Source organism: Strix aluco, chromosome 15 (assembly GCF_031877795.1).
Source record: "Strix aluco isolate bStrAlu1 chromosome 15, bStrAlu1.hap1, whole genome shotgun sequence".
In the NCBI taxonomy this organism is placed as follows: domain Eukaryota; kingdom Metazoa; phylum Chordata; class Aves; order Strigiformes; family Strigidae; genus Strix; species Strix aluco.
In genome coordinates, this window is record NC_133945.1 from 10518053 (window position 1) to 10538896 (window position 20844).

The window sequence follows — 20844 nt, forward strand, 5'->3', positions numbered from 1 at the left end:
CTGAAAAAGGAACCCTAGCTAATAGGAAATATGCTGATGCTACTTTTAATTTCATGACTCAGGTTTGCTGCAAAATTGATGGGAAACTGTGTTGGAGCTTGGTTACATTAAAACAGTTCTCTGCAGCTTGGGGGTTTTCCATTTCTTGTTTCTCTTTTGGGGGATTATTATTGTAAAATTTTTTGGTATTCCGGGGGTTTCTAGATGTTATTTGAAAGGACAGGGGAGTGGTCTGGTATCCAAAGGAAATAGGAGATTTTTGCTTCAAAAACATTCTCTGTAGAAATCACTGGCCAAAGCCTTCACTGAGGGACTGTTGCAGACCCTGGCCCTGGGCAGCCATCCCAGTGGCTGCTCCTGCTCCCTCCGCCCACGGTGGCTGGGTCTCCAGCCTTCCTTGTGTGCATGTTTTCCCTCAAAGCAAATACAAGGGACAAAACAGAAGGAAAATACACTTTAAAGAAAACACTGCCATGTAAATTAGGGAGCACAAAGGCAGCTCCTTGATGCTGGAGGGCTTGGAAGCAGCCCATGTCTTTGGTGTCCACCCAAACCACGGTCTTCCACCAAAGGATTTTCCTTCAGGTTGTGTCGGTTCTCTCTCCTGCTTCCCCAACACGGGATCAAGCTTCTCCTGGACTCTTCGTCTTCCCTATGCTGTTTCCTGGCCCGAGCTCCAGTGCTGATGAGTTTATTAGTGTTGCTAATTTTACCTGATGCTGCTTCCTTCTCTTCGTGACAGGTTGTGTTTTTTTGAACTCTCCAGCTGACTGATTGAGCTCTCTTTTAATATTCCCTGTTTTACTTTGAATTAGTTGTTGACTTTTGCTTGTTGTGGTTTTGGTTGGTTTTCTTTAATCCTTCCACTGCTGCTTTTTCCTCCCTGGTCCCTCTGATGCCTCTTCAACCTGGAACAAAGCCAGAGACCATCAGGAGGTCATTGAAACACAGACGGTTGTTGGATTTAAATAAGGACTAGATAATTTTATGACCATTAACAAGACTCGCTGCTATGCAAGCTAAAATAATAAGGGCAATCATATCTCATGGTTCGGGGAGCAAGTTGATTGTCTGTAGGGACTAAGAAGGTAATTCTGCATTCCTGACTCCCCCCAGAATACAATACAGTTGACAAGATGCACCAGACAGGTTGAAGGGCAGAAGGATGCACATGCAGGAGGACATGCAAGCCACAGGGCTCAGCTAGAGGGTGAGAGCGTTTCCCTTATCACCTTTATCATCACACTCCTTTTATCTGGTGATTGGAAACTTCAGGTATCAACATGAGGGAGAATGTTCTCCAGGCAGGTGAAGTTTGGCAGATGATACTTTCCTCTCTCCATGAGCATCTATCTACAGGGTAATATTTACGCCATGCGATTGCAGGCACTTTGCTTTGCTGGTGATGGTGGCTGATCCATCTGCCAGTCTTTCCCCATCACCACTACCAAGAAGCAGCCTCCTAAAGAGACATTAAGAGCATGAACCTCACTTAGGTCCTTTGTGTTGGAGGTGCCTCTCACTCCCCGTTGACCGTGGAGTGCATGAGGGAGACCAGCCTTACACGTAAAGGGGTGATGGCAGATTGCACTGTCCTCTTTCACCCCTTCTCCCGGCTCCTCTGTGTCCACGTGTCTTTCCGCAGCTTGTTTTGGGAATCACACTCCAGCCCTTGGGGATGTACGTGATCAGCTGCCGCTCCAACCCCACTGTTACGAGGCAGAGCCGCCCTTGAGTGGCATGCTCTGAAGTGACAGCTCCTCTCGCTGTGAGTCCTGGGAGGGGAAGGAGCAACCCCGCAGAGGGGGTGATGGTGGGGAATGAACCAAACCCACAGGGAACCGAGCCACTCATCCCAGCAGCTGCACCGAGATGAGGAGGGGCATGAAAAGCCCCCCAGACAGCACCAACCTCGTGGGTGGATCCGTCCCGCCGATGACGGATGTCTTTGGGTAAGCCTGTAGGTAACACTAGCACTTCATTTTAATGCTGGAGTCTCATGCCCTGTGTGCACCGGTACCCTGGACACCAAGCCCGGGCCTCATGCGGGCAGAGCATCACGTGTGTGCTTCCACCCAGGTCGTGGGACTCCTCACCCTGTATAGAGACGGCACGAGCCCACCATGACGTGCTGCTGCTCCTGAGCTGCCAGCCCTGAGGTGAGGATTATAGCTCTGACAAATCACTCGTTAACTTTTCTAACTCATTAGAAAACACCAAGTGCAGAATAGATCCTAGGCATGCTAATGACTGATTTTAAGGGATCACTGCAGTGGTAAACCATAATTAACAATGTATAACAGCACTTTTTATTTAATTACACGCAAGCAGAGCTGGGAGGCACAGGAGGGTTGATGGGCAAGTTGGGAACCACCAGCACTGACTGCCCAGCCCCAACAGGTGACCCTGAGGGAGGTTTGGGTGGTGTAGGCTGAGTTGGCTTGGTTGGCAACTCTGAATGTATGCTGGCCATGGTCATGAGCTGTAGGGGGTCTCATCCTGTACTTCGATTTGCTCCCAGTAGATGTGTGGACGGGTGGTTTGTACGTGCCTCTGCAGACTCTTGCTATGGGTCTTCTTCCGTGCTTCTGCAAGGAGGTCGTCAGCTTTAGGGACGTCACTGCTCTTTGCTAGTGAGGACAGGATCACAGCTCCTGTGGGAGAGCGGGACATGTGGCCCATGTCTGCGGGACCTGTCTTCTCCCATGTGCTTCCAGTTCAGCTAACCACCCCTCTGCACCCCACACATATATTTTCAATACAGAGAAAGTGCTCAGGGAGGATGGAAATCCCACCTACATGGGATGCTCAGCCCCAGTCACACCGGCACGGGGTGGTTCTACAGCTTGCCCTGAAACCCCAACCCCAGGCACGTTCCTGCCCTGTGCAGAGACCCCACGACACCTGCAATACCTATCCAGCCTGGCTGCACCTCCTCTTCCTCGCTTCTCTCCTCAGGAGGAGGAGGAGGAGGATGGCTTATGCAGCTGAAGCAGAGATGTTCCCAAGGTGAGGAAGGCACCAGGCCCCCCAAAAGCTGCAGCGTCCCCACATGCACCGCTGCTGTTTCCTGGCTTCATGGTTAGCTCTGGCCTTGCACAGTCCCCAGGTCTTGTAACTGGTGTTAAATGTAATGAATGATCTTGTCCTCCTTGTTTGTCTCCTCTTTAGTGTAACACTGTAATTAGCTTAATTACCAACAGATTCATATTTTTTTTTGGTAACTTAAAATGGAAATTAAATTTTGCACCAGGTTTTACAGGCTGTTAACGGGAATCGAATAATCAAGCCTGACTCCAAGTCCTTGAAAATGAGTATTAAAAAAGGTCTGAATTTACATATTCATGTTTTTAATAGGGTTCAGAAGGTATATTTGCAACTGATGAAAAGGATTAATTAAGCCTAATTTGCATAGGATGAACAGTTTAACCCCTTGCATCCTAGCAAGGCAGAGACTGACAGTTTGAATACCACAGCTTGATACTGGAAAGACACGTGGACAGTGCAGCACAGGGCTGAGAGCAGCACCCTGTGGAGCATCTTCCTTCCACTCGAGGAGGACAGGACCCAGGGAACCCAGGATCCCAGCATCACCCCGGTGCGGCCAGTCCGTCTGTGCCCACAGCCACCTCCGGGGTTGGCCTCTGTCCCTCTACCATGGTGATTTGTGACCTGGGTGTCCCACAGCAATGCCACCACATCAGGCCTTAAGCAAAACGTGCTGCTCTTCCTGGCATGAGCTGGGCTGTGCAGCTCTAACACAGTTTTAAGAAACAATTTTGGTAAAGCCAGCTCGGTTCCCTGAGCTGTTCACAGCAGATATACCTGCAGCTGGCATGGGGTGGGAGCACCCATGGCTGGTAGGGGCACCAAAACCTTCATCTCCTGATCTCATCTCCAATTTCTTTTTTTCTCAGTGAGGCTGATGCTAGTCAGGGGTTAAAGGCTTTATGGAACATCAGACCAGGGTGAGGCTTGGTGTGTCCTGTCCTGCTCCCAGCCATCAGTCTGAGGCTCTGCTCAGGAGGTGACAGCATCCTCAAAGCCTGGGACTCGTGCAACTTCAGAGGAAAGGTCATAAAGCTGCCTGCACCCTAAATCCCAGCTGGCACCCCCGGCACAGCGAAATCAGTGTGGTCTTGCACAGCTCTGTCCAGTCGTGATCTAAGAAAAACATACAAATGCCCCCTAAATCAATCATACCCCTAGCCTGGAAAGCAGAGCAGGAATGTGACACTTCCCAGGGCCCTACAAAGCTGAGAACAGAGCACAGCTTTGAGTCAGCGCCTGAATGTTGCTAAAAAGTGGGAAAAAATAAATAAATCAGGCATTCATTTTGCTTCAGCAGGTGGTGTGCTGCGTTCCCCTTGTAATGCTTTGGTGGCGTGTGTTGCTAATTATTTTTCGGGTGGAATTTGCTGTGCACAGCGCACGGGGTTCATTAGACAGAGATGGCTTTGAAGTGGCGTTCGGAATTAATGCTGGCATATGTAAATGTTTCTTGTGCCATGGAAAAGCTGGCTATAAATGATGCATGAGGTCCAGCGAGAGAGATGCTTGCTTTGTTTATACACACCCATCGGGCTTCGTTATGCCAAAAACAGGCAGAGGAAAATCGGCAGTGTCTTGCACCGTCCATATATCTGCTACCTGGCTGTACGTGAGCATTTAGCAGAGGTTAGCATGGCATCCTTAGCCCACTGCATCCCAGGTTTCCTCTGGTCAGAAACACGTGTTAGTGACCTGGCAAGGCTGCTGCTGTCTGCGCTCAGCGTCTTGCCCGAGTCCCCCAGACAAGGAGGACGACGCATCCTGCACTGTAAATCATTGAGGTCCTGACCCATATGCCTCACTCAAGCAAAACCTGCCTCAGGGGAGAGGTGCTTAGTGGTAACACTGGTTTAAGGAGTCCCTGCTCACATCCCCCTGCTCTCACCTGACTCATCCTCCCAGCACAGGGGCCATAGGGCCATGCTAGCAGCAGAGATGGGGAACATTCCACTTAAGAAGAAAATCTGAAGAAAGAGGAAGAAAACACAAAGCCCACAAACACGGCTGAGAGAGCAGGAGACAGTGCCTGGGGCAAAAAGCCAGGGGAATGTAAGATCCCTTGACCCCTGTCTCCACCAAAGGCTTTTGATGATGTCACTGCTGCTGCTGGATATGTCCCAGAAAAGTTGAGTTCAGCCCTGGGCTCTGGTCTGATCAGGGTGGGGGTTGTCTTTTAGCCCAGCAAATGCTTTCAGAGATGAATACTTGTGTATCACATCTATAAAGCAGCAGGATCCCTCTTGCATCACCCAACAGTGAGGTGGGGAAATAGCTCCCCAGCATCTTCTAGGAGCTCTTCTCAGCTGCTGGGGTTGGGCAGGTCGTGGGTGAACCATTGCCCTCTCCTGGCTGCTACCCCAGCAGCTCATGGGTGAGCTGGAGACCTTGCACGGTCCAGGGCTGGCTGGTGGGACCCAGCTGTGCAGCCCCATGGAGACACCCCTCCAGCAAGGGGCTGAGACACCCAGAGCAGGGTCTCTGGGAGACCCATGCCCCGGCAAAGCAGGGTCTGGAGCATCGCTGCACCAAAAATAAGGCACCTCTATGGGGGCAGCTGGGCATCTGTGCAGTTCCCTTTCTCTGAAGAGATGAGGCCAGTGTTTTAGTGGATATCTAAGCTGATAAGGCCAAGCACTATAATGAAGTGGGTGGCATAGGAGAAATAGTGGCAGGTGGGGGTACGTGCAGAGAACGCACTGACAGCTGCTTTGCGAAGTACTATAACCCCATGGTGGTTGTTTTGAATTAGACATAAATGAACTCTTTGTTGGTTCCCACCAGTAGCAATGCAAAAAAAGGGTTTTTCAGCCCCAGGGCTGTGAGATGGGCAGCGCTGGCAGGGTGAGGCTGCTGGTTTTGTGTGAGTGACTCTGCACCTGGGGCACAATGCGAAGCCTCTGGCAGAAGCTGGTGTTTGACGGGTTTGTTGCTCACCCATGTTGGGGCTGGACATGTGTTGGGCTGAATGGCTCCATCCTGATGAGTTTCCTCTTCCCGGTTGTTTCCCTTTGGGCCTGACCAGGAGCAGCCCCCAGACCCTCGGCCACCCCCAGACACCTGGGGAGCGTGTATGGGGCAGCTGCTCGGGCGCTCATCCACTCCTCCACCACCGCTGCCAAGAAAACAGGCTGGAAATCACCGAGATGCAACTGTGTCATGTTTTCTCTGCAGTGTTTACGGAATCGCTTGCTCATCAAACACAAAAGGAACTGTTTACTTTTTAAGTAAAACAAACATAAAATACCTCCATCTTTATTGCTGTTCAAAAGGCCACTTTGCTCCCTCCAGCCTCTGCGCTTGCCAAGGCAACAGAGCTGCACAGTTGGGGTCTCTCTGAGCCTGGATCACCCACCCCATCCACCCACAGACAAGCACCCACACTCCTGCCCTGTGGGTGCTCCATCCACATTGGACAATGGCACAGGGGCAGTTCCTGGGCAGGAGACACCGAGTTCTGGAACTATTGAAGATGTGGACCCATCTGTGTCATGCTCCCCAGCCAGACCTCCAGAGAAGCTCCCTGTCATGGGTCTGGTCTGGACAAGCCTGAGATAAGGAAAGAAGGAGCCGAGCGAGAAGCTGTGACCGAGTGCTGAGATGTTGTAGATGTTGTTGTATTTTCCTGCTTCCAACTGTTTATTTACCAGCATGTTGGAGAGTAGCAATCTCTTCCTCATGCCTTATTGAGAAGCTCAGCTGTGAAATAACTAAATGAACCATCCCTTTTTATTAGCCTTTGGACTTAGCAGAGGAGCAATCAGTTAATGGCTGACCAGTTTTTGAAGATGCTAAGCACATTACAAGTGCTAAGTATTATTATTTTCCCTGCAATGTTTTATTTTTCCCTCTGAATATTCAGTTTAAATAACCCTTCCAATTACATTATCCGGTTTCATGCATTCTGCTCAGATTAAATGCAGTGCCGCTTACAATTCACCCACCTCTGTGGTTTCCAGGTCTCTGCAAGCCTCATCCCAACCTTTGCCTCTCAATCCTGGGCTGAAACAGCCTTCATTCTGGGTCCAGCATCTTCCCCAGCTCTTCTTTGGCTTCTTAAAATCAAATGCATCCGCATCACTTCCCCACAGGCACGTTGACCTCTAGCTCCTTCCTCTTGCATATTTATTTTTCTTTCTTAATAGGGGAACATCTTGCAACCTTTCCCTTTCCTTCCAGCTAAATTAGCTCCCCGGATAAGCTGTCTCCTCCCACTTGCTGGCATCTTCCTACGATGCCTTGTGCTGTTTTGGTTTCTTTTTCTTTGGGAAAAGGCAAAAGATCAGCTATCCAAAGGAGGGCCTTGTACCCTGGTCCAGCCAAACTACCTTGTCTCACTTGGAAATTTCCAGCTGCATACGTCTGTAGCTTTGCAGAAGAATGGGACTGGCTCAGACTTCACACCCGGTGGGTGAATCCACCCCTTCTCTGGAGAGCTCTGAGCAACGATCGGTGGCCAAGCCCTTCACAGCCACTGATGGGCTCTTCTGGATGTGCTGTTCTCCAAAGCCAGCCTGGGGCAGGGACTTCTCAGTCTCCTCAGCCAGAGGAGCCTCCCAACTGTATCAGAAAGGGTTCGACCATCTCTGGTGGTGAGGGGCAGCTCCCAGCTCTGCTCCAGCACCTTGATCTCTGCTTCCCCACTCTGCTGACAGCTGGGCCGGGACCCATCTGGTCTTCAGGATGGAACGGTGAGATGGGTGGGAAATCAGAAACCAGCCCACATCGCTGCTCACCCTCCTTCCCAGCTGTGAGCTCCACCATGGAAATAGGTTTGGGATGGCCACGCCAGGCACCTGCTCTCCCCAAACTCTGCTGCCAATCCCCTGGCGCATGTCTTACCCCGAGCCCTGGTGTCTGTATCTGACTGTCTTTTAGGAGCTGTGATCACCCTGCAAGGCTGGAGGAGGCTGTGGAGCAGCTCAGGGGCTTGTCAGCTGTCAGCACTGGAAGGATTTCTCATGCGTAGTGCTGCCACATTTCTGCCCGGGATTTCCCAGGCAGAGATGTATGTGTGTGAACTCTGTAGTGGGTGGTAGTGTTGTTACAGCCAGAATGATCTGAGGATATAATTGAGATAAAGTTTTTATGGAGAGGTAATCTCTTATTGCAACACCTGAGATGGCTGGGGAAAAAAAAAAAAAAAAACCCAAAACAAAACACAAGTGCTTTTGTGCACTCTATCTCTTTGTCAGCCTAAACTGAGCTGAGTGCATCAGGGATGTGGCGGACGGTTTGTGCCCATGTACTCTGTGGCCACTTGGCCAGAGGGTTTCTGGCCCTGCCAGCCCCTCGGAGCAACTCCCAACTGCTCTGCTCCCACTCCTCAAATCTTACTGGGCACATTTGGGAGAAGCAGGCTTTAAGCCCCAACTGCAGGGAACCTTTGTGTCTTGGCTAAGAATGTGGTGGAACGAGATTAATTAATTTAGCTGCATTGCGTGAAGAGTGCCAGTGTTTACTTATGAGACCACAGATGAGCTTTCGCGGTACCCAGAGAGGCCTCCTGCCGCTCAAATGGGCTGGGTAGCTCTTGATTGCAGGGCAGGAGATGCCCAGGGAGAGCTCTGCTGTGTAAAAGCGACACTGAGAGAGAGGAAAAGATTTAAGAGGCCGCCCAGCAGAGACAAGCTGCAGGCACTACACACAAATTTTGAGGCATCCTATTGCACCCCTGCAGATCAGGGCAAGCTGACCAGGGGCTCATGCAAACACGGAGACAGCTGTCAAGGCTGGACGCTGTGGTGGGATGAGCCAGACTGGAGGCCCAGGGAGCTACAAGGAAGGCGAGTCGGGTGGGAGGAAAGCGTGGATGCTGTATGTGGGGCTGGTCACTTCCTTTCACAGCTGGAAACACTGAAGAATATGATAGACCCAGGAGAGAGCCCAGGAGATGAGCAAAACAACGCAATGGACAGCACTTGTGTAGCTTAATGGAGAAGATGGACCAGGAGAGAAGAGCTCATTAGAAAAGGGCATTGCACAGTGGAGAGAGGAGAGGATATAAACCATGAGAAAGCTGATAAAAGACAGAAATGGAAATCTTTTAGTCCCAAAGAAAGCAAGGATGGAGTACATTAATGAGTTCTTTAATGGCAAGGCAAGTAAAGGTGAGCAGCAAATGGCTATTTCCAGACAGGTGAGCTGCATGTGAAAAAACAGATGTTGGTGGGATGAGAGAAGCGGTTGGCACATACAGGAACAACAGTGCACCCCATGTCATTAATGTTCCCACTGATTTATTAGAAAGGCACACACAGGCAAACTCAGACACTTGGCAGATTCTTTTGCTTACTCTGCAGGGACAGAGAAGTGGCAGAGGGAGGGAAACAGGCTGTCCTGGGTTCAGGTGGGATAGAGTTAATTTTCACAAGAAGCTGGAGGGGGCGCAGCCAGAAGAGCTGACCCGAACTAGCCAAGGGGATATTTGATACCATATGATGGTCATGATCAGTATATACCTGGGGGAGCTGCCAGGGGGAGGAGGGATCACAGCTTGGAAACAGGCTGAGCATCGGGTTCCAGGTGGTGAGCTATAGCATTGTGCATCACTGGCTTTATACATTCTTCTATTACTTCTACTACATATAATTATTACTTCTTCTCTCCTTGTGTTGTCCTATTAAATTTCTTATCTCAAGCCACAACGTTCTACCCTTTTCTTCTGATTCTTCTCCCCATCCCACCATGGCCATGTGCTGCTTCGTTGCCAGCTCGGTTTAAACCATGACACAGGCACATTCACATCCAGTTTGGACCAAAAGAAAGGGCAGCAAAACTAGAGTAAAAACTAGTATCCTGCTTGGCTACTCCCCACATAGCAAAAGTCCCTGATACTTCTGTGTCTTCTCATCCCTTGCACAGAGAAAAAACAAGTCCAGAAAACTGGCTTCACTCTGGATCAGATGGTTTCCCTTCATTAAGTACTGGGCAGGGGGTGGGGAAGGTGGGAATGAGCAAAACTCTCAAGGCAGCATTTGGATAATCTCTACCACCCTTCTGGTGGTGCTGGTGAGCTGGCTGAGAGGGGTGAAACAAAGGATATGACACAAAGGAGATGTGAAAAAGTGGAGTGTAATTAAATTGAAGTGAAGCCAAAGTCACTGCTACAAGCCAAGGAGTAGCCGTTGACTTCTCCAGCACCACCGATCATGCCCACCAGCAGCTTCACTGCCTTCAGCACCTCGAGGCATCAGCTGGCAGCAGTGGTTTAGGGATGAAGGAACAGAAATGTGCTATACATCTCTCTCTAAAGAACAATTTCATCTCCAGACACCTACCCAAGAAAACCAACTTAGGTCCCCACAATGGAAAGCCTGTGGTAAGTAAATGTGGAATGAGCTGGAGGAGAGGGCTGGGGCACCTCCGAGGCCCACACCCGCCTGGTATTGCTCCCTGGAGCCAGACAGTGTTGCACCGCTGCTACAGGACAAGACCTGTTCACACCCCCTGCATATTTAAGGTAGTATCAAGGCTTTTCCCAAATAACCCTTCATCCCCTGAAGCCCCTGTCCTCTGCTGTATCCCTGTCCTGTGTCCATGTGCATCCACGTGCTGACAGCTCCAAGCCTTCAGGGGGTGGCACCGTCCCCACAGGGAGCAGCAGAGGAGAGGGATGTGGCGTGCACTGAAGAGGAGCAGAAGCCAAGGTGAGCTGGTCCCAAAATGGGCAGGGAGGGTGCTGCTGCGCCTGGGAAGCACATTGTTGGTCCTCCCCCTGATGAGCACTCATAGATGCAAATAAATTCTGACTTGGGCTCCCAAATTCCTACTCTGCCGGCTGCACTAAAAATAGCCCAACGCAGTGCATGCTGGCTTCAATCACCCTCATCGATCCACCGCTTTTGGGTCCGGTCCAGCAGCGCCGCAGTGCATCCCTCCGCAGCCTGCGGTCTCCCCCAGAACCCTCCTTGCCCAAAGGATTTGTATGATCGGGCCACCTCCACCGTTGCTAACCCCCTTGTCCTGCAAATGAGATGATTTATTGCTCCAGAGCCTGACAGGCAGCCAGGCTGCAGCAAGCGCATGACTGGGGGGTTTGTGTTGCAGGTCCTGATTTCTGCAGAGCCACATCCACCATGGCGATGAGTTTGGTGGTCTCAGGAAACAGAGCTCTTGGTTCGCCAAGACCCAGCCTCAATTCAGGGAAGGGTTGATCTAGAAGCAGGGCAGAGGGGAGCATTTGGAGGGGAGTTAGCTGGGGTTGCTGGGAGTGAGGGAACATGAAGGTGCAGGAGCTGGCTGGACTGCTGGAGCTTGTGTCCAGGGCTCTGCTCTGTCACTGGGTCTCCAGTGGCCCTGGGCATCACCCAGATGTGGATGCATGGGCTGACCCATACGCATCAATAGGGCTGGAAGAGAGATGGCTCCAGTGGCGCTTGCAGCCCTAGGAAAGATCCCACCGCCCAGCAAGCACCGCAGGTCACTGGCTTGATTTGAGCACAGCCAGTACAGTCTGGCTGTTGTCGTGGTCTGGGTGGTGATGGAGAGCACCTTCTTGCCTTAGGGCCCCCATGCATCCTTGAAGGTGCCCTCCCATGGGCTCTGCACCTGCTTTCACGGCAGACTTAGCTGAAGTCAGCAGGAGACTCAGATGCTGGCCTGGGGGCAGGTGCGACACCTCCAACCCCATCAGCTGCCAAGAAGGAGGCTCCAGGGTCCCTTCTCAAGTGCTTTGCTGACTCAGGGGGAATCTGGCCAGGCAGTGCCTGTCACCACTGCCACCCTTTGTTGCCCCATGTTTCTACCTGTGGACATCGCACTTCCCACAGGCCATGTTTTGAAACACGTGGATGTGACTGGTGTGCACACCGGGGAAGGTGGGTGTCCTCAGGAGCGCTGGATTTAAATGGCACATGTCTGTATGGAGAGATGCTTCTGTCCCAGTTTACAGGCTTTTAAATAATATCCAGGCTCTAGATGTCACACAGACTTTGCACCACGTGGCAGGCTCCTTTGCTGATTCTGGACCAGAGCGAGGATTGAGCTGTGGGTAACGTGGGCTTGGACTTATGCTCCAACAAGAAGCTGTCTTGGCTGAGATGCTAGGGGAGGGATCAGAGGGGGGATTTTTAGTCCTGCCTCGGTTTTGCCCTTGAAGATCAGTGGTTTAAACAACAGACACAGAAAGGGCATCAGCAGAATGCATTTATTTATGGCCCCAGGGCTGGCATTGTCTTGTGGGGAACAGTGGAGCCCTCCAGGAGGAGGATTCCTGTGCAGCAGCTATAGGCAGTGGGCAGGCCCATAGGATGGAGCAATAAGGTGGGGGGGGTTCAAGGGCTGCAGCAGGGAGTCGAGAGCAGGCACAGGGGCACGCAAGTGCCAGAAGAGTTTTGGGGAAGCAGAGACTGGGAAGTGGTGATGGGAACTTGAAACCCATGTCGGAAGGCACCATCCTGTTGCACATTGGCTGTGTCAGTGTCCCTTCAATGCCACGGCTGGTGCTTGTGACAGAGGAAGGTCTGAGCTGTGCTTTCTGAGGTGGATTTGGGTCTGTGTCCCCTGCCCCACCCTACACACACCCCGTGCCTGGCAAGCAGCCCAGGGACCCTGTGGTACCAGAGTGCTCATTCCCTTGGGGCTCATCAGGAGCATCCTGGAGAGGTGACAGGGGTGATGAGGCAGCTCAGCGCAGCCATAGGCAGCTGCCTTCAAAGCTCTTCAGGAGCATTTCCCAGGAGCAGACACATCTCCTTCCAACCTCGGCCAGTGAGGAAATTTCTCAGGGTGGCACAGGGCAGAAGCAGTGATGGGTCCCTCTGCTCCTTTTCTCTGTTTCATTGCCACAGGGAAAAAACTGCTCTCTTAAAAGAAAAATATCTCTTGGAGCAGCTTTGCTCGATGCCTTCGCTGGCCTGTCTAGGGGCTGCTGCCTGTCCCGTGCTGGGCACAGCTGCTTCCACCACCTCTGCCTTCCCTTGCCTCTGCATCGCATGCCTCTCCCTGCCTTTCATCCCTTTGCCTCCCTTTCTTTTCCCTTCCCTTTGTTCACTCTCTCCAGTGGCAGAGCCCAAGCTGCTGCAGGAGGAGGGTATGTGAACCTCTGGGTTCTCGGCACTGGCAGTGGCTTTCTGTGCTGGCTCCCAGTTCACTGGTCTCCATTGCCCCTTGAGGTGGGACAAAACAAAGGAGATACCTTTCCCCTGGCCTCCCCTCCTCTTCACTCAGACATGTCTTTCCACACCCCCTCCTTTCTGCTTGGCATGGAGCCCTCTTTCTTTGGATGGGTTTGGGGCAATAGGAACTGTCTGGCTGGACAAGATATCATTTCCCTTTGCAGAAGCACCTTGAGAGCTTTGGTGGTTGAACAGGAGCCAAAATAAAGAAGAAAAACACCCAACAGGTCGCAGGTGGTGAAATTCTCCCTCTGCCCTCTGAGGGGTCTGTAAAGCACCTGCCTCAGGGGGATGGAAAATGCTGTGGCCAGAGCTCACCAGGCCCTGTGTAGAGGCACCCCAGGAGGTCCATGCATGGGGTGGTGGCTTTGGAGACAGTGGGACTTCTTCCCTTTTCTTGCCTGGGTTTTTCTCAGCTCATCTTGTGGCATCTCATGCCAAAGGGCATGGACCACAGCTGCCAGGACTGCACCCTATCTTGGGGGGAAGGCAAGGAGGCTGGAAGGTGTCACGGCCGTTGCTTCATCACCCAAGGAGCCATCTGGAGCTCTCTGAGACCCATAGCAAGGCCCCACCAGCTATGGGGTACAGGGTGCTGCACGTGCATACCTTGGAGATGGAGGGCTCTAGACCTTTTCTAACCCTCCTTTTCTCCAATTGCAGAGAGTTTGCATCTGGGAAGTGTTTAATTTAAAAAGGCCAGCACTGTTGTATCACATTTCCTGTGTCGATCTCTGTTGGTTTATGACCAGTGAAATCCTGGTGTGAAAACAGAATCAGGCTTTGATTTCATCTGCCCCTGCTGTTTTATACCACTAACAACTTTGCATTTCTATAGCAGCTTTTATTCTAGGAGCTAAACGGGCTTCACAGACAGGCAATTAATTAATTGAGCCTCCCCAACCAGCCTACGCCCTCAACACCACAAGGAAGCATTTTGCAGAGGAGAAAAGAGAGGCAGAGAGGAGCAAAATTACTCGCCCCAGGTAAAGAGATGAACTTGCTGCTGATGTGCTGCTGCCTCCACAGCAAGGCGTTATGCCCTGCTGGTTGTGCTATTGTTCCTGGATGCTGGGGATCATGGTCATGATGTCATTTCCAAACTGGTGTAGGAACTGGTCTCAATGGGAGGAGTGACTGAGGAATGTCTTTTGGTATCTATCAGTGACTGCTGTTGCTGGAGCATCTGAGCCCAAATTAACTCATGAACTACCACCACCTCTGACCATCCCAGCCTCTTGCTGAGGAATCCCCTGAGACCATGATACAGTGCCAGGAGGCCCTGCTACCATTTCCCCTATCCAACCTTGCTGACCAACTCCTATTTCTCCAGGAGGCATTCAGGGTTTGCAAGGGAAGGTGGTTTCAGCTGAAGGGTTTGCTTTAGTCCAGGTACTACAGCTGAGATTTGGGGAGGAACCCGCCATGATGTCATGAAACAAAAGAGGGGTGATCCTCAGCTCCCCTTTCCAGGTCCTGCTCTGACTGGTGAGCAAGACACAACCCTAGGAAGCTGCGTGCTGTGGGCAGGATCTGGGGCACCTGGAGGAGGTGGAGGAACGTGCCTTTGCTCATGCAGAGTGAGTATGTTCCTAGGGAAATGGCGTGTCTTTTATTATGAAACTCTGCTAATGGTTTGTTGTCTACACAAATAACCATGGGGAATGAACTTGTGCGCTTCCCAGCCTGCTCTGTGTCTTCCTGGCTCAGCTCCTTTCTGAACAAACATAACCTTTTGCAAGAATACCTGTCAAAATCGCTTTGAAATACTGAAATAACAAGATGGGATATGGTTTGCTCCTGGGCCCTAGTGCTCATCCATCAGGACTCAGGATGTCCATCCAAAGAGACTTATGAGCAGGATGCAAGGGAAGAACTCCAGCAGGCATCAGAGCCCCAAAGGGCTGCATTTGGGGAGCTTATCACCTTGCTGTGCTGGCTCACTGGGCTCCCACACGCTCACCAGGAGAGGAGAGCAACTCCCTGATCTTCATGTGGTCCCTGCTTCGTGTCGGTCATGAGGTGAGTTATGGGGGCTTGTGACTCAGCTGGAGCTAATCAGTGTAAAATTGTGTCCTTCAGCCACCAGCATGGCCTGAAATTGCCTTCACAGACTCAACGCCTCCCTCCTCCTCCTCACCCCAGGGCATCATCTGTGTTTTAGAGATGGGGCAAAAAGCTATTGAGTCTTGGACAGGCATTGGAGAGCAATGGTTGAGGGGCCTGTGGCTGTTGGGTGGAAATGAGACATGAAAACAGGACCATCCCCTTCCCTTCCAGTCTTGGAGTCCCAAGGGCTGTTCAGGGGCTTCCCAGGGTGTCCATCTCCAAAGCCACTCATGTGAAATGGGAGTCAAACTGGCCTGTGGGCAGCACTAGGGCTGTAGATAGGAGGTGCTGCACCACCTGCCTGAGCCAGGGGTTGCATTTGGTGTTATCCATGGGAGAGCTGCCGGACATCCAGTGGTGGGAGTCCCAGGAGTGAGGGGCAGGATTCCTGGGCCAGGGCCTGTGCCTACTGTAATAGCTCTCAATATGGGCAAGCTGTAAATGCTTAGTGTCTTCTCCCTCAGCAAAAACCATCCCTCAGCGATGTCCTTCTCTGGAGAGCAGGAAGAGGCTTTCTTCTCTAACTTATCTAACACCGGCTCCCCATCTTGAAAGGTAAGGGGATAACCCACCCCTCAGTGGCTGGCCCAAGGGCCACCACTCTCCTGATATGTCTGTTTGGGGGGAGAAACCGATACCTTTTAGTTGGCAGAAGAAATCCCTTTGCATGGTTGTAACTGCTCAACCATGAGCCCTTCACTCCTCATCCCCTTCCCTCTTCCTGGTGGTGATGGTCTCCCACCTGGAATAAGGTGGGGGATTCTGCTTTTCTGGATACGTGTTTTTTTCCTCAATATACTTGGAAGGGGTGAGAACTTGGACACAGACAATTGCTGGGAAAAATCAAAACCAAACACTTAGAAACCCAAACACTCCCCCCCTCCAAAAAATATCCCATCAACCAACCAACCACCAACCAATCAACAAAAAAGTCTTTCAAACCAAACACCATCTCTTTCTCTAAAATCCATGATTAAAACCTGGTACAAACAGGTGAATATAGATATATATATATATATATTTTTAGTAGATGTAGTATTGTTTTTTTTTTCTCCTCTCTCTTTCTCATTATACAGCAAACATTGCAAATATAGAAATTTTCTCTGTACAATTAACGACTTCGGTTTACAATGCAATGTGTGGTAAAACCTCTCAGTGAGTGAAAATGTGAACGGGCCTTCAACCGGGTGAAAGTCTAAACTGGAAGACTCCGTTTGCAAAAACAGCCCAAAGGATGGATCTCCTTCTGTTCTCTTTTTGGTTTTTGTTGCTGTTTTTGTTGCTGTTGATTTTGGAAGGGAAGGAAGGAAGGAAGAACACAAACTGTTCACAAAGAATCCACAAAATCACGGAATAGGGACTCATGCAATGCAATATTGGGAAACGCCAGACCTCAGCTCTCTGCCCGCTCTTTCACTTTCTTTTTATATTCAATTTTTTCTTTTTTCTTATTTTTTTAAAAAAAAATCAAAATGAAACAAAACTTTTTTTTTTTCACTCCACAGTTTGTTCGTTTTGTAAAGTTTGTGTTCAAATTTGGTGCGTGTCTCACTAATGTGAGGACATTTTAATATCTCACTTTATATATTATATAGAATATTTATAGATTTTTCATAATGTGTTCTCTCTTTTATTTTTATTGGTTCTTTTTTTTTTTTAATTTTATTTTGTTTCAAAGACAGTCTGAATAAAAATAGCTGCTGCGGATTTCTTTTGGTCCAGTTAGTGTGTTAAGTCACGAGTTGTGTGAGGACTCAGGACTTTTGCTGGGCAGAGACACCCTTCCAGTAGTCTAAGATGTCGTGAAGATCCTCGTCTTTGGCAAACTGGACCTTTTTGCGTAGGGCATGGCCGGCTGCCATATACTCCTCCTCGTCTTTGTGCCGCTTGCGGTTGAGTTTGAAGCGCTCCCAGATGCTGTGCGATGGTTTGCAGGTGTACTCTGGGCTGGAGGTGTAGCTCAGGTTGTGATATTGAGGCGAGAGCTGGGAATAGGCCAGGTCTCTGGGGCGAGGACGGGTCAGAGGCTCCAGGATGGAGGGCTTTCGCCCCGCCATGCTGTCATGCTGCTCCCCTTGGTGTGAGCTGGGGTACGAGTGCCGGTGTTCGCTGTACTGACGGATCTTCTCCGCCTCTGCCCGCAGGATGGCTGCGGCCGGTGTCACAGTGAGGATGGTGTCAGTGGTGGGGGATGTCTTCTCGATGTATTTGGCTTCTGATTTGTGGCCCGATCCCTCGGAGCGGTAGGACCTGGGGCTCCGTATGGAGCCACTGGAAGAGGTGCTGGAGCGTTTGGGGGCTGCCTCCATGCTGTGGTGCCGCTGGAGAGGGTGGTTGTAGCTTTCCTTGTAGACGGGGGAGAGGAATCCATGCTTGCTGGGGATCTGCTCTGATAAGAGCACCAGCTGAGGCTCCACTGTGGAGACCGCCCCTGATTTCACCCCTTGGAAGGAGGTGGACTCAGATTTCAAGGCATCAATGCAGTTGTTGATGATCTGGTTCACCTTGTCCACCTCCTTGGCAATGGTGGATATCTCAGCCACAGAGCTCTGGGTGTCCGGCGGCAGGGACAGCTCGCAGTCTCGCCTCTCTGGTTGCTCACCTGTCCTCACCTCTATGTAGTTGCCCTTGGTGGCCTTGGGGGTCTCACTGCTGTCAATCAGCTTGTACTGCTCGACCTCACCAGCAGAAGGCAGGTAGGGGATGCGGGTCACTGTCTCCCCGCCCAGCATCTGTCCCTGGGACAACTGGGTGATGCTGGTGGTCTCCATTTCTGGCCCATATTTCAGCTCGATGATGGTCTTCTTCATGCTGCCGGCAGCCTTTTTGTGCTTCTCCTCCTGCTGGCGCCTCTTCCGGAGACAGTAATACACAACACCCAGGACAATCACCATGCCAAAGAGACAGCCCAAGATTGTCATGATATAATGAGTGGCAGTGGAAGGGGTGGGCACCGGCTCCTTGCGGTTTGGTCTGGTGGGTGTGATGGTGACGCAGGTGTGGTTGTACTTGGAGTATTGGTGGACAGAGACTACACAGTAGGTGTAATCTCTTTGTGCTACTAGGTTGCTCACGGTGATGTTCTCCTCCTTCTTCCTGAGCTTGGTGATCATGGAGGAGAAGCCATTTTCAAACTGGGAGAGGATGTACATCTTGCTGAAGGGGTAGGGGATCTGCACGGTGAGGACGGCTGAGTTGTGGTTGAGGTGCTTCACCTGTATGTTGGGGCGCACCTCCGTTTCACCAATGGGTGTGAAAAGGGAGAACTGTGGGGTCGTGCCATCGCCAGAGGAGCACTCCTCCTCGGAGCAGGGGCTTTCGGAGGGCACCGTGGTCACCTGGTACCTGGGAGGGATAAAACGAGGGATCACAGTGTAGGAGCCACCAGTGCAAAGGGAAGAGAGCATGCTCAGAGCATTGCGGTAGCCAGTTCGGCCTTGGCCTAACAAGTAGTAGCCCATGTAGTCGGGTGGGGAGTCGCACTGCATCCGGTCATACGTGCGTGTCATGTTGGTGAAAGCCTCCAGCCATTGCAGGAAGCCAAGGAGCTCACAGGAGCAGTAGAAGGGGTTACTGTACAGTTCACAGACAGAGAGCTTGTTTAGGCCCCGGAAAGTGTTGCTGTCAAGTCTCTGGATCCTGTTCATGGACAGGTCAATGTTCACTATGTTGGGGCACTCCCAGAAGGCATTGGGGGTGACGGACTCGATGAGGTTGGCCTGGAGATAGAGGTACTCCAGCTTCCCCAGGCCCCGGAGGATGCCTTCGGTGAGGTTCCTCAGTCGGTTGTAACCCAGCTGCAGCACCTGGAGGTTGAACTGTCCTGAAAAGGCACCATCCTCAATGTAGGAGATCTCGTTCTTTGTCAGGTTGAGGTATGTCAGGTTGCCGAAGCGGCTGAGCGAGGCGTACTGCACGCTCTTGATCTTGTTGTCGTTCAGCCGCAAGTCCACGATGGTGCTGTTGATTTGCTGGGGGATGGACTCATAGGGGGGCTGGTTTTGGCTGCAGATGGCCAACCAGACGAAGCCCTTGTCCCCCTCGATGAGCCAGCAGTCTGCCCGCACCCCACCAGTGTGCAGGAGAGAGACGGCTGCCACGCACATGCAGAGGGCTGACGTCGCGGCCCACCGGCGACCTGCCATCTGGAAGGGCGGCACAGAGAAGGGGTTCCTGGTCTGCCGGAAGCGGGCCGGGGGCCGGGAAGATGTGGGCTAGTGCTTCTTCAGCAGCTTCGCTTGCTTCTCCCTTCTCCTCATGGCTTGGAGATGGGGGAGAAGCGTCCGTGGGGAAAGCGGACCTTGGTGCCCACGGTACTCGGCAGCCACCGGCCAGGGGCTACTACCAAGGCCTGGGTGGCTGGTCCCACATCACCAGGTCTCTGACATCTTGGGGAGGGAGTCATGAAGTTAGGTGCCTGTGTGGAGTCCCTCTGGCTTAGAGGCAAGCCTTCCTCTCACTTTTTATAGTACATCTCCTCGTTTTCTTTGTGCTGCCCATCACGACACTCGTCCCCATCTCCATGTGTCTCCAGGGGTCTGGCTGTCCCTGCTTGGTCCCTCGGCTCACCTGCTTGAAACAAAACACAAGCACAAACTAAACACAAAGGAAAGACAGCATTTAGAGGTGTTGTCGATGCATCCAATTACCCTCTTAATGTTAGGCAGTTGCCTTCTAACTCTGGCTACCACCTTTCAAGGAGCCTTTGGTTTATTGGGGTGCTGCCACCAATGGCATTTGGCAACATGGGGTAAGGTGGTCACTGACCATGGAGGTCATCCTCTGAGCCTGTTGTCCAGCATCACATTACAGGTAGTTGAGAGACCAGCACACATCCAGGGCACTGTTCGTCTGACCTATTTAGGTGTCTACCTTAGGAGGAGAGGAGTGATGCCCCAGAAGTGTCTGTTCCTCTCCGCTGAGAGCAGATGAAGACTAGACAACTCACTCTGATGTAGATTTGATGCTGCAGTGTTTTGCTGAGGGGAATCCTAACTGTCTCACATGCTGGTGTGTGCAGCAGCAGTGCCCACAGAAAGGGATGCCAGTTGAGGACACCGTGTCTCTCTGACTGCACTGCTGTGTGGCATCTAGAATAAAGCCCAGCATCAAGTGACTGTCCTGTTTCTGGGAATCTGAGCAGTAGTTTCAGGGCACTTTTTGACTGCAAAACACACTAGCATGATTGTCCACCACCTGATGTCATTGTCTGTGGTTGGGGCTTGCTGCCTGTCTCCAAAGCCTCTCTCTCCCTCCTGCATGAAATGATGCAGAGGTGGGGAAAATCCTCAAGCACTCAGTGGCATGACAAGAGTATTTGCAGAAGATGGGATAAGACCTTTCCTCCCCAGCCAGAAACAGCTGTTTGAAGGCCAGGAAGAGTCTTCACTAGACACAAACATATGGGGCTGCCAGCAGCCTCACCTCTCACAGAAAAACTCTCATTCCTGGCTCACATTTTCCATTACTTTTTCCTGCATTTTTGACTAAACATACATATCCATGGACACAACTTCCTTTTGTAATTTCTTAGGGAAACAGGAAAGCAAAAGTGGAGAGGAGGGAACTG

General features: G+C 51.4%; 1 protein-coding gene across 6 annotated transcripts in view; it reads right to left on the bottom strand.

The window, feature by feature from the left end:
• Positions 1-16207: 16207 nt before the first annotated feature.
• The window catches only part of ELFN1 (extracellular leucine rich repeat and fibronectin type III domain containing 1), a 109564-nt gene continuing 104927 nt past the window's right edge, over positions 16208-20844 (bottom strand). For 4 of the 6 annotated variants that reach the window (XM_074840908.1, XM_074840904.1, XM_074840907.1 and 1 more), the window contains one exon: positions 16208-19847. In XM_074840908.1, the coding sequence (XP_074697009.1) occupies positions 17030-19420 (2391 nt within the window). In that variant the 5' untranslated portion in view covers positions 19421-19847 and the 3' untranslated portion in view covers positions 16208-17029. The remainder of the gene's footprint in view (positions 19848-20844) is intronic. The other 2 variants (XM_074840905.1, XM_074840909.1) reach the window with 1 other exon arrangement.